This window comes from Pantherophis guttatus, chromosome 4 (assembly GCF_059756535.1).
Source record: "Pantherophis guttatus breed Tessera chromosome 4, ASM5975653v1, whole genome shotgun sequence".
In the NCBI taxonomy this organism is placed as follows: domain Eukaryota; kingdom Metazoa; phylum Chordata; class Lepidosauria; order Squamata; family Colubridae; genus Pantherophis; species Pantherophis guttatus.
The window spans coordinates 29,006,862-29,020,820 of NC_142066.1; the positions used below are offsets into that span (position 1 = coordinate 29,006,862).

Genomic DNA, 13,959 nt, shown 5'->3' on the forward strand with positions numbered 1-13,959 from the left:
AAGAGGGGGAGGAAGAAGGAAGGAAGGAAGGAAGGAAGATTATAATAAGAGTGAGTGAGGGTCTCAGGGAAGTCCTGTCTTACCACTTGGCCACTACAGGTGCCTCCGACACGAGTGATGTCGAGCTGGCCACGCCCACCCCGGCCTCACCCACCCCGGCCCTCTGAGGTCAAGCACAACCCTGCTGCGGCCCTCAATAAAATCAAGTTTGATTTAGAGCATGCAGGGCCCTCTAATAGTATCTCTCAGGTACACCTTAAAGTTATTGTACATCTTCCTGAATTTGTCAATCTTAAGAAGGAGCCTACCTTGCTTTAAGGAGCTCTTGTCATGCTACATGCATATTTACAGGTACTCTGAATCACATTTGTTTTTTTCTTTCTAGATCTCTTCACAGTCCAATGGGCTATATAGTTAAAAAAAAACTTTTTTCCAGTGACACTCACTTGAGAGTATGCACTTAGAATAATGCATAATACTCTTTAATTTTAGGTACTGGTATATTTCAAAAAGTCCATTACAACATTTATTTCTGCCTCCCAATTCATTATTTGCTTCTAACCCAGGCTTTCCACTTCAATTCCCGTGTCCCTCCTTAGAACCTGGGCCTGATCCATGAAGTCTTACCATCGCTGAGAAACTGAAGCAGGGCCAGGTCAATGGGTCGTTTCCATTTGGATCCTTTTTGCAGGGCAATGCCATACCCAGTTGTGGCAAAGACCTTCCCACTTCCTATGGTGACAAGCTTGCAACCTTCTTCCTTGCGGGCCATGTAGTTGAGGACAGCTGCATCATAAATGAAAGCGTCCAGTTTCCTGCAGACAGGAAAAAAAGGCAGGTTGAGATGAGTTGAGAACACAGAGAAGGTGCACCTCAGGGAAGGTGGGCTGTAAGGAACTGCAGATTCAATTTCTCTCTTTTGAAAACAATCTAAGTATTTGTTCCAAATAAACCAGATACCTGTTTTTAATAGAAGATAGTATTTGTAGCTCAGGGTTGAACTGTGCTCCCCTTGATGCTCTAAGAGCTTGCTTATTTCCTTGAAGATGTTTCATTACCCATCTAGGTAACATCATCACTGTTAGCTCTCATGATGCACCTAGCACTGATAATGTTACCTAGTTGGGTAATGAAATGTCTGCAAGAAAACAACCAGGCTCAGAGAGCACCAAGAACCCCACACATGTTTTTGAATCTTGAAAGAATTCAGTTTTCTTGGAGTCTAACCCACACAGCTTAAAAGTAAATTGGTTTGATAAATCCATAGAAAGATGTAGAGTTGTTTTCCTGCGAGGCAAAAGGTGGCTAGTTTGGATTAGCTAATTGGGAGGAAACCATGTCTATAGATGGCCAGAAGGAAGAAGCTAGCAAATAATTTAGCAGCCTACCTTACTATATCTTAATCCTCAATCTATATCAATAAACAGCATACAGAAATATTATTTTATTTATTTGTATCCCACCTTTATTTTTTATTTGTATTCCAACTTTATTATTTTTACAAATAACTCAAGGTGGCAAACATATCCAACACACTTTCCTCCTCCTATTTTCCTCACAATAATGGTATGAGGTGGGTTCGTTCAGCTGAGAGTGAGTGACTGGCCCAAGTCATCTAGCTGGCTTTCGTGTTTAAGGTGGAACTAGAAGTCAAGGTCTCCCACTTTCTAGCCTGATGCCTTAACCACTAAACTGGCTCTTTATGACTGATTAATATCCCTAAAATAGTAAAAACATAGGCAGAGATTTAAAACACTAAGAATACAACTCATAAGCCAATAAGAAAAAAAGTTATTTATTGTTAGAATAAATCCTGTCCTTCACCTTGTTCTTCATTACTCCCTCAAGTTGATTGATTCACAATAGCCTTCATACTTTTATATATTTATACAAAGTCAGCTTATTGCCCCCACAAACTGGGTCCTCATTTAACCTACCTTAGAAAGGATGGAAGGCTGAGTCAACCTTGAGCCTGGTAAGGTTCGAACCTGCAGTAATTGCAGGCAGCTGTGTTAATGACAGGGTGTTCTAAAGCACTGTACTACCAAGGCTCATATATATATATATATATATACACCTCTATCTTTTCATCTCCTCTTAAATACTTTAGTTGTACAATATTGCCACTTCTAGTTTCTTATACGCATAATAGCCTGATGTTCTTATTACAATGAACTTTCTGTAGGAGAGATGTCTACAGTTCTGCTTCCTTCTAAAGAGACCAACCTCAGCCCTTTTAAGATGTGTGAACTTCAACTCCCAGAATACCCCAATCAGAAATGAGAAGAGTGGGGTATTCTGGGAGCTGAAGTCCACACATCTTAAAATCGCTAAGGTTGGAAACACTGGTCTACAATATTTTTGCACACCATAGCAACATTGTGATGCCTGGAACCAGCTCTGGATTTGGATGGGGTGGAGGTGGGGGGTAGAAATGCTACTGAACTGCATACAGAATCAAAAGAAGTCTGCAGGAATTTAAAAAGCAATGCAAATAATAAAATATAACAAATTTCCTTCAGGATAAAATTCACATTTAACTAAACTAGTGAGACTACTGTATGTGTGTGAGTGTTCATAATTTTCTACAGAATCATGTCGTAGCTGTTAATCTGTCTTAATTAGAAGCATATATATGTGTGATCTTGGTATATAGGATTAAATAGTAAATCATATATTTATAATAACCCAGCCAGTTGGCTTTTTAAATTGATAGCAGGCTTGACAGCTGTTCCAATAGCAATGAAGACCCTATCCATATGTCTGCTCAAAGGAGGCCGTTATAATCCCTCTTGTATTGTGGAAAATAAAATTTAAGTTGCAAAACGTTCACATATGAAAATTTCAGATATAAACCCCCCATTAGCAGCTTTACTAAAAGCATAATGCTGCACAGTTCCTTTAGCAATGGGTACCTCATGGGGTGGGGCTCGTTTTATTTAGTTTCTTTCCAAAAGGAATCAGCCAGAATTCATAGACATTCACAGAAAGCGCTGTTGTGACGAACAGTAGGAAGCCTGCTTAGTAGTAGGCACTGTTGGGACTAACATGTATTCATGGGAAGACTCAAGAAAGTTACACACATATTTATTTATTTCTTTAAACATAAATACAGACTTACTCCTATGTACTGCATTCAGAAGATTTGTGGAGACACCTGGTTGAACTGAAAGGATTCAGAATATTTATCAATTTACCATTGATAAAAATGGTAAGAGGCAGTCTAGTATAGTGATGGTACAGAGCTAGAAACTAGGAGATTATAAATTCTAGTCCCGCTTTAGACATGAAAGTCGGCTGGGTGATTTCAGCCCAATCAACAGGAGACTGTGAGTTCTAGTCCCACCTCAGGCATAAAAGTAACTAGGTCAGGGGTCTCCTTGGTAACTTTAAGCTTTGCTGGCTGGGGAATTCTGGGAGTTGAAGTCCTACAGGCTTAAAGTTGCCAAGATTGGAGACTCCTGTACTAGTTGACTTTGAGGCAGTCACTCTCTCTCAACCCAACTCACCTCATAGGGTTGTTGTGGAGAAAATGGTTTTCGCAGGTGTTTGTATGTAGGTCTTTGGTTATTTGGGTCTTCTCCCACGTAAAATTGGAAGTGTCTTGGCGATGTATCGACGAAGTCTCATTCGTCATCTTCAGGCTGGTGTTCTCGGCTTCATGCTTCCAGGAGCTCCTGGAAGCACGAAGCCGAGAACACCAGCCTGAAGATGACGAATGAGATTTCGTCGAAATGTCGCCAAGACACTTCCAATTTTACGTGGGAGAAGACCCAAATAACCAAAGACCTATATATATATATATATATATATATATATATATATATATATATATATATATGTGTGTGTGTGTGTGTGTGTGTGTGTGTGTGTGTGTGTGTGTGTGTGTGTATATATGTATATGTATATGTATATATGTATGTATGTATGTATGTGTGTATATATATATATATGTGTGTGTGTGTTTATATATATATATATACATATATATATATATACATATATATATATGTCTATGTAAGTTTTCACGGGTATATATGTGTGTACAGTTAATATTTCGGGTTTCTTCCCGTGTAATTGTCACAATTACACGGAAAGAAACCCAAAATATTAACTGTACACACATACACACACACACACACACACACACACACACATATATATATGTATATATATATATATTCACTACCTTGAGTTACTTATAAAGAATAAAGCCAAGATAAAAATCTAATAAATAAATAAATCAGCAGATTTTAACATTTTTAGTTTTTAAGTAATACAAATCCTTGAAGAGACAGTCCTCTTACATGGGAGGAACACATCTAAAAAGTTGTTTTCTCTATCCAAATTGTATTTGCTCTGAAAATAAAATATATATTTTTTGCCTTTAGAGCTCCTTTTTCTTGTGAGTCTCTCAACCGACTCACTGATTAATTGACCAAAACTCACGTTATTAACTTGACCAAGATTTATTTAATAAAAACTAATTAACAAACTTGTGTTACAAGGTCACAAAATAATATGGGTGTGAGAGTCAGCCATGTCACCAGCCACATCCAACAGCCACCCATGACACTTGCTTAATCAAATGTCACACTGTAATCGCCACAGCAATTAATATCCCTTTGCAGCTGTGAGTTGCATAGGCAGGGGGAAACACGGCCCCTTTTTCAGGGTATATGACTGCACTCCAAACACAGCCAGCTAGTAGAGAGAATGTGAGAAATGTCTAAAACTTGCTGGAATGTGTTTGCTGGTAAGATCTTCAGATGTTACACCTGTAAGAGAAGAGCAGGCAGACCCTGGAGGAGGAGTCAAGTGAGTAATTAGCCTGGAGTCCTTAAGTTCCTAAATCCAGCCCCTCTTGAATTCCATTAACTCTTATCTAGTGGCAATTTAGTACTGACTATTAGTTGACTAGATTCTTATGAATAGGCATGATCAATAAGATTCTTTGTACCTGGCAACACCAGCTGGAATGTGAGTGACCACTGACCATCTACTCTAGATCACAGGAGACAATATTAAAATTGGAGTGGCTAAATGAAGACATGGGGGGGAACAACAATCTTGTCTTCCTTCCCTACCCGTTCTCCCAATGTTATATTGGTCTTTCCTCCCATTCCCTCTTTACTTACCCTGTCTGCAGATTCTGAAGTGCATCTTCCACACTGCGCTGGTTGTACTTCCCCATATATTCATGCATTTCTCCATAGTTGTTCCGAATATTTTTTTCGGTGCTACCATTAGGAACTGTGCCAAATCTCAAAGGAGGATAATGGTGCTGGGGTCTCTGAAACTGTGGAGAGTAGACAAATGAAACAGGCATTGCCAGCCCATCCTTAGAAATGGAAATACACTCAGGATATAAGAGACTAATCCTATCTGAGAGGATTGGAAGCTTCTGTGTTTTGGCTGAGTGAAATACATGATGTTTGGCTAGCCAATAGAAATCATATCCAAAATTTGGATTTCTAGATATCAGGAGATTTCTGCTATGTCAGAGGTCAGGTAAATCTAGAGCTGGCTGGCTAAAATATGGATGGTTAGGAGGACAACTCATTGCTGGACTTATCTTTTAAAAAGTTTTATTAATCTTAATTGTAATATATGTTTCTGTGTGTATACACACACATACATATGCGTATACGTGTGTGTGTGTGTGTGTGTGTGTGTGTGTGTGTGTGTGTGTGTGTGCATACACATACCCACACATATATAAGCTGAAGCAAGGACAGGTTGAGCTCCTGTCCTTGCTTCAGCTTCTGCCAACCTAGCAGCTCAAAACCATGCAAATAGAAATAGATACAGTAAATAGGTACCACTTTAGTGGGAAGGTAACAGTGCTCTGTGATGTCATGCTAGTCACGTGACTACATTTTTTTTTTTTTAAACAGCGCTGGCTATATGGTCTTGAAATGGAGGTGAGCACCGCCCCTTTGCATTGGACACAATTAGCGGGGTAAAAATCCACAAGCACTTCTTTACCTTTTTACAATACATACATACATACATACATACATACATACATACATACATACATATAATATTTCTATTTTTTATATTTCATTCTAACAAAAGGAGAAACACTGGTATCAGGAAGGATTTTTCCAAGGATATAGTCATAGAATTTCTCCTTTTAATTTTTCTGGCAATCCAGGTGAATGATGTTAGTATTTCTTGAAAGTATATCTGAGAATAAGTCTCAGGGGCTTCTCACTTGTCACATATAAGCAGGTATAACTGAGCTCCAATATCATTTTGTAATTAAAAACAGCTTTGGGAAAGAGGCTTTCAGAGTCAAGAACATGAGGCCAAATAAACTTTTGTATACCCTTAGCAGAAAAAACAGTCGTATACTATATGTGTAACTCCAAGTCACATAGTAACAGTTAGGAAGAAAGAAAGATAAATACTGTTGATTGCATTTCACTGCTCTAAATATTATTTTTTGAATCTACCTTGTATTTTCTAATGGCTCTCCATGTCAGTTTCATGCAGCACAACTGGTTATTAACCCTACAGGTTGTAATCAATTACCAGGTTTACAATTTGGGCGCTTAAAAGTTAAGAACACTTATGAAAGTGGTACCTAGGAAAAGCCTAGAGAGATTCTGAATTCTGCAAGTAGCTTTGAGGCTGCACAAAATTTATGTATATCTTTTCTAGGATGATTCTCTCTCTTTCTCTCTCCGTATATACCTGGATATATGCATTTAAACTCAAGATACATGCATGCATATAAACTTGATACGTACGTACATACATACATACATACATACATACATACATACATACATTTAAACTCAAGTTACATATATACATTTAAACTCAAGATACATATACACATTTAAATTTGATACATGCATACATGCATAGTCTAGGGCATGTCGATTTTTTCAACTTTCAATTTCCAAAAACTAGGGGTGCTCAAAAGTTGTGACATGCCTTGAGGATTGTAAAAATATTTTGGTTATTTTAATATAATTTAGCTATTCTTGGTAAGTAACTACATAAATTTTGTAACTTTTTAACATTTTGTTTCATTTGCATACTGTACATACAACCATACATACATACATACATACATACATTTAAACAAGATTGTACATGCATAGATCTAAATTCAACATACATATATTTAAACAAGATGCATTCTATATATTATATATACATATATTTAAACTCAAAATACATGCATACATGTAAATTCAAGATGCATACATATAAACTGAAGACCTATATTTAAACTCTGGGGTGAACAGTTAACTTTGTCTTTTATGTAAAAGAAGAGGAGAGCAAATAATTTAGAAAGCCAACTGCAAGCAGGGTATATGCCTATGGGTGGAAGCGAGGTCTCCAATGGCCTCAGAAATAGATGGACGCCATGGAAAGATAATTCTAGATACAAAAGGATTCAGCAGTTGTCAGAAAATGATTGTTGACAGAGAGGTGCACAGAGATCAGCAATACGGAAATAGACCGGGACACATTTAGAAGGATCAAGGGCAGGGACAGCCTGTTTGTTCTCTTCTAAGAAAGGACTTCAGAAAGCTGTAGAGAAAAACATCCTTGTCACGTTTCAAGCCACATCAAATTGATTGCCTATAACACACTGCTGTTCTGGGGGACCCTCGGACCTTTCTTCAGCATAGCACAGATAAGGAAGAAGCGGCCAATTTAAAACCCATCCCTAGTCAGGGACAAAAGTCAGAGCATCAGCACACTGAAGGGATTGATTCCTCTAAATGAGGATCGTGGAATGAGGCTACTCGGTGGCAAATAGCTGAGGAGCCATTACAGCAGGGGTAGTGAACCACGGCCCTTTTATGACTTACGGGCTTCCCAGAATCCCTGAGCCAGCATGGCTGGCTCAGGAATTCTGGGTGTTGAAGTCCACAAGTCGTAAAAGGGCCACGGTTCCCCACCCTTGCATTAGAGGGAGAAAAGGCTCCAGAGAACCCTGGAAAGGAATATAGGAGACGGGTGCAGATTATCTGGAGCTTGACAGAGCTGTGGATATAATCAAAGAACAGTGGAAAAAAGGAACAGAGAAAGGACCAATGGAAGTGGCTAAGAATATGTGGCAGGAGAAGATGGCAGGATGCAGAGATGGAGAAATGCTTGTGACTAAGAACATGAAGAGGCTTGTGATACCTTCGAGATGAGCTGGCTTGTTAGGTTTTATGGACTGCACAGCTTTGTCAGAGAAACAAAGGCAAGATTTCTGTTTTAATAGGCAGTAATGCTGGAGTTTTATCCTTCAAGAGCCACATTGTGACAGGGTCACAAACCAGCGAATAGTAGGGTTGGAGCCAAAGGGAGGAGGAAAGCAAGAATTTTTCCTTTTTTTATTGCCCCAGCCACCTCTGCCTTTTACTTCTGGAGGAGCATGTTTCTCTTGATCACACTCTGAGCCAAAGGCTTGCTGGGGGCTTTGAAAAGAGGCCAGAGGATCGAGACCTCAGGTTGCCCATGGCCACAAAAGAACGAAATCCAGTGCCCTTCATCACGGCAAGCTCCAGAAGAGCAATGCTGCTCCTTCAAAGCTAGCATCTCCAATTTTATCTGTTTGCTTCTTGCTGCTACTGAAAGATTCTTCACTGTAGTGTTGTAAGACATTAACAGGCCTCCGCTGTGGAATTTTACACCACTAAATCTGCAGTCCCAGATACGGCTGCCAAGGCAGAAAGCTACCCAGCTCTGTGTGGCTTAATTCAGAGTATGAAATCTATCCAGCAATGCCCATTTCAAGCACATTTTGCAAAACTTTCCTTTCTTTGCTTCCAATTACCAACTTTCCCTCCCTCCCCACCCAGTGTGAATTTGTTAAACTGAGCTGTTTAATATTTATCTGAGATTGCGTTTCTTGTTGGACATTAATTATGCCTATTAATTACACCCCAGCTTGTTAGCTCTTAACGAAAAGGATTCAATGGGAGCCGGGCTGCCATGCCACAGCTGGTCCGATTTGCGTGGCCCCCTCCTTCCCACAGCTGTGGTTGTTCGTCAGGGGCTAATTACCAGGCGATAATCAGCCACGTCCTGGTTTATAAATACATCCAATACATGCTGGGTACCAACAAGGCTTCCGGTGGAGGGCCCTGTGGAGCTTCTAAATGTGACAAATGAGTCCAACAGCTTGCCCATCTCCTGTAACTTGGTATGCTCCAAAGGTACTGGAATTCCGTTCCCATGCTGGAAGGAAGGATGGGAATTGAAGTCTAAAGCATTTGAAGGAATCAGGTTTGGAAATACACCTGGTTTAGGTAATTTACACCTTAATAAACAAACATGGGAAGTGAGACCCCTTGCTTCCTTTTATTTTATTTTATTTATTTGATTTGTATACCGCCCTACTCCCGAAGGACTCAGGGCGGTGTAATTTGATTTATATGCCGCCCTTCTCCGAAGACTCAGGGCGGCTTACAGTGCGTTAAGCAATAGCCTTCATACTTTTGTATATTTATACAAAGTCAGCTTATTGCCCCCACAAACTGGGTCCTCATTTAACCTACCTTAGAAAGGATGGAAGGCTGAGTCAACCTTGAGCCTTGGAGAGATTCGAACCAGCAGTAAATTGCAGGCAGCTGTGTTAATAACAGGGTGCTTTAAACCACTGTAGTACCAAGGCTCTTCCATCCAGTTTGTCAGGGGTGCCATTTTTAATCTTTTATTGTAATTTCTTTGTTTATTGGGAGCCAACTAGTATCATTCCAATCAAGCTGCATACAAATTTAATACAGTTTTATTATTATATCTGTGTGATCTCTCTCTCTCTGCAAAATATAACCTCTATGTTTGAAATTAGAAGCACTTAACAACCACTTGTTCAATGGTCATTCTAACTTGCACTTGAATGAGTGGTACTTATGATCAGTCCTAGATATTTCAGCTCTTATAGCATCCCTGCATTGGTCACCTAGTTGCCACTTGAGACTCCTTTGTTAATTTCCTACAAGCAAAGTCAATGGGGAGGCTGGCAGGTCGTCACAAATAGCGACCATGTGACTTCTTCACTTAATGATGGCATGGAATTTGCTTAACAAAAGCAGGAGATGTTGAAATTGCCATTGCTAAGCAAAATGGCCATAAAATGACTGCATCGTTTAAGATGGTCACATTTGCTGTTGTCAGCTGAGGACTACCTGTATTGGCTACTGAGATGCCTTTTCATGAGATAGACAGGAGGGTATAATAACAAAACCATGTTGGATTTGTGGCAGATGTAGAGTTGGAGCTCTTCTGTTTTTCAGATAGCCATGACATCAGGGCTTCTTCTGATTCTCCAAAGGAAAGATTACTGAATTCAAGGCAGCACATGCTGGGTAGTACAAGGTATAATATGATGAACACATTTGCTTTCTATAGAGGAGGTCTGAAATTCAATATCATCAAGGTCTTTACAAATAGTTCTCCAATGATCATAGACTTCATAACTTTCTGGCATTTTAAAATGGGAAACAAAAATCTTTATAGGTCCCTGCCTTCTTGTCTTATTCAGGATAATTCTATCTTCTCTTTGACTGGCATTTCCTGAGCCACTCTTCAGAATACAGAGCAAGTTTTCCCTTTCCCGAGCTGGCCTGATCACAGTCAGGTACATCTTCTAAACACTATTTAAAATAACCCTTGCAAAGTCTGAATGGCTCAATCAAAGGAAGGTTATCTTGGAAGACAAGCTGCTTTGCAAGACAATTCACAGAGCTCAGATCTAAGACAATATAAGCAGACTAGGTAAAAAAAAAATCTTGGTTTCATCAGGAAATGTTAGATGGAAACGGACAGTGAAGAAAAACAAAGATGCAACCCTACTCTTAATCTTAAACTGTACCAATAGCATACCTTTCCCTGATGTTTAAGTTAGTCAAATATCAGAGCAATGGACTAGACAAGGAGTTTTCAATCACTAGAACATTCATTTCTACCTCAGTTTAAAAAATGACAGAATTCTCAATCCATTTAACCTGACGGAAGGTCAAGTTTCATTACCTGGTATCTTGTTTTATTTTAACAAAAGCAAAATAGTTTTAAGGATGAAGGAGAGGGGGGAAGCCCAAGAAATGAGGAACCATGTATATAAATAAGTCTGGAGATTGAAGGCCAAGCAGATGAGTAGATCGCCTCTTTTTCCTCATGAACCCCATCAACCATCCCCTTCTTCTCACCTTCTGGTCACTCAGCCCAGACACCGTGTCAACGTACTCCTCCTGGATCATAAAGGCAGCCAGGTTGGCTGTGTAGCTGGCAAGGAAGATTACGGCAAAGAATGCCCAGATCAGCACCATGATCTTGCTGGTGGTACCTCTGGGGTTCTCCACAGGCACAGAATTATTAAACACCAATGCCCAAAGCAACCAGATTGATTTTCCAATGGTGAATTTGGAGCCTCCAGTGCCTAGAAAGCAGAGGGGGGAATGGGAGGAGAAAATAACTTTCAAAAACTAACCTGACCTGGGAAAGCTTAAAAACCAATCAGATGCACTGCTTGACTTCCAGGGGGAGCCCAAATTTCCACTCTCTCTCCCTCTCCCTGAAGCAGTGGTATACTCACGTTTGCTGTTGCTGAGGCTGCGGTTGTAGCCCACTGGGCTGAAATATTCGAAGATGAAGACGGTCACTGCAACAACCGTCAGGCACATGACAAACATCATCACCCAAACAGCAGGGCTGTAAGGCTCTGTGGAAAGAGAAATGGGGTGGATGCTCAACTGACATTTTTTTAAAAAATCCCCTTTCCTTCATGAATTAAGATCTCACCTCACCTCTTCATTTTCCAGCCTCCTAGTCAGATTACTGATACCAAATTAAAGATGGTAACCAAAAAAATTCAAGACACAGCTCATTAGTTAGAACAATTAATCGGTGGAACGACAGGTCTCCAGAAGTTGTGGATGCTCCAACACTGGATGTTTTTAAGAAGAAATGGAACAATCATTTGGTCTGAAATGGTACAGGGTTTCCTGCTTGACCACGGGGTTAGACTAGAAGACCTCCAAAGTCCCAACTTTTGTTATTCTGTTATTCAATCAATCAATCAGAATAGAACTGGAAGGGACCTTGGAGTCTTCTAGTCCAACCCCCTGCTGAAGCAGAAGACCCTATACCCGTGATAGCAAACCTATGGCACGCGTGCCACAGGTGACATGTGGAGCCATATCAGTGGGCACGTGAGCGTTGCCCTAGCTTATCTCCGGTGCGCATGCACACACTGGCCAGCTGATTTTTGGGCCTTCTGGGCTCACAGGAAGTCAGGAAACAGGCTGTTTCTGGCCTCTGGAGACTCTCCCCAGAAAGGTTCTGGAGCCTGGGGAGGGCGAAAAATGGGCCTACCGGGACCATCATGCCATCACATACCAAGTGGGGAGAATGCGGGGGGGTTGCGGGGTGCATTGAATTATGGGTGTGGGCACACATGCGTGCGACACCCCCCCCCCGCATATCCCGCTTTTGGCACGCGATGCCAAAAAGATTAGCCATTAGCCATTAGGACATTACTGTCCTATACCATTTCAGACAGGTGGCTGTCCAGTTTCTTCTTAAAAACCTCCAGTGATGAAGCACCCACAACTTCTGAAGGCAACCTTTTCCACTGGTTAATTGTCCTCACTGTTAGTTTCTCCTTAATTCCAGGTTGCTTCTTAATTCCTAGAACAAAGGAGGAATTTCCTGACAGTTAGAATAATTAATCAGTGGGACTGCTTGCCTCCAAAAGTTGTGGCTGCTCCAACACTGGAAGTTTTAAAGAAGATATTGGATAACCATTTGTCTGAAGTGGTGTAGGGTTTCCTGCCTAAGCAGGGGGTTGGACTAGAAGACCTCCAAGGTCCCTTCCAACTATTGTTCTGTTTTCTGTCTGTTTTTCTTGATTAGTTTCATCCACTGTTTCTTTTTCTTGCCTTCTGGTGCTTTCCCTGAGACTGACTAAGTCCTTGTTCTGAAATCAGTGAATGTTACCATGCGGGAAGAGTGACCTGTAACCTCTTTGTCCAACACCACACCACCCCATCTCCCTCCCTCAATGTTTTTTCCTTTGCTCAAATCTCATCCTGAGCATTCACCTAGGAAGGCAGAAGGTGAAACAGTTCCATTGCTGCGGGACACCATGACACTGATGCCTGTCTCAACGAAGGGCACAGAGAAATCTATGACTTCAGCTCTTTCTGCATTGATGGTCAGGGATCCAATTGCCATGTCAGCTCGCTTGTAAAACACCTGATAGGGAAACAGACAGGATGAGAGAGTGGGTTTGTTTTTCTGAGGCAGGAGACAAATAAACATCCTGAGATTTGTGAGCCAGATGAAAAGATTAATGCTGTCTAAGGCATAATATGTTAAGAAGCAAGAATATATAGTTTTAAGGGGCAGGGGCAGCTTTCCCATAAGCTGTAGTGAAGATTAGATGAGCAATCACTGTCAATGGACTGTTAAGACAGTCCCTTTCTTCCATACAGTTCCAGAAAGCTCTATAAGTAGTCCTTGACTTATGACCCCCAATTGCGATCCGAATTTCTGTTGCTATGCAAATTGGTTAAATGAGTCACACCCAATTTTACAATCTTTTTTGCCATGCTTGTAAAGCAAACCACTGCAATTGTAATTCATAAGTGAATGATGCGGTTGTTAAGCAAATTCAGCATCCACCACTGAATTTGTTTGCTGAAAGCTGGCTGAGGAGGTTGCAAATGGTGATCATGTGACCTCAGGATGTTGCGACCATAGTAAATATATGCCAGTTGCCAAACGCCCCAATTTTAATCATGTGACCGTGGGAATGTTGTGATTGTTGTAAGTGTAAATAGGAATATTAGTCAGCTTTTCCAGTGCCATTTTAACTTTGAATGGATGCTAAACGAATGGTTGTAAGTGGATGGCTATCATATAGAAGGACTTAAGAGTCAAGAGGAACTGGAATTGCTAGTGTGAAGGAGGAGTTGAGAACAGGAATAGAACAGGAAT

General features: G+C 40.5%; 1 protein-coding gene across 2 annotated transcripts in view; it reads right to left on the minus strand.

Annotated features, from left to right (window-relative positions):
• Window positions 1-13,959, minus strand: part of GRIN2D (glutamate ionotropic receptor NMDA type subunit 2D) — a 56,773-nt gene that overhangs the window by 11,982 nt on the left and 30,832 nt on the right. For both annotated transcript variants that reach the window (XM_060692799.2, XM_087891844.1), the window contains 5 exons: window positions 13,062-13,215; window positions 11,555-11,680; window positions 11,169-11,398; window positions 5,139-5,299; window positions 628-815 (listed from right to left, as the gene is read on the minus strand). In XM_060692799.2, the coding sequence (XP_060548782.1) occupies window positions 628-815; window positions 5,139-5,299; window positions 11,169-11,398; window positions 11,555-11,680; window positions 13,062-13,215 (859 nt within the window). The remainder of the gene's footprint in view (window positions 1-627; window positions 816-5,138; window positions 5,300-11,168; window positions 11,399-11,554; window positions 11,681-13,061; window positions 13,216-13,959) is intronic.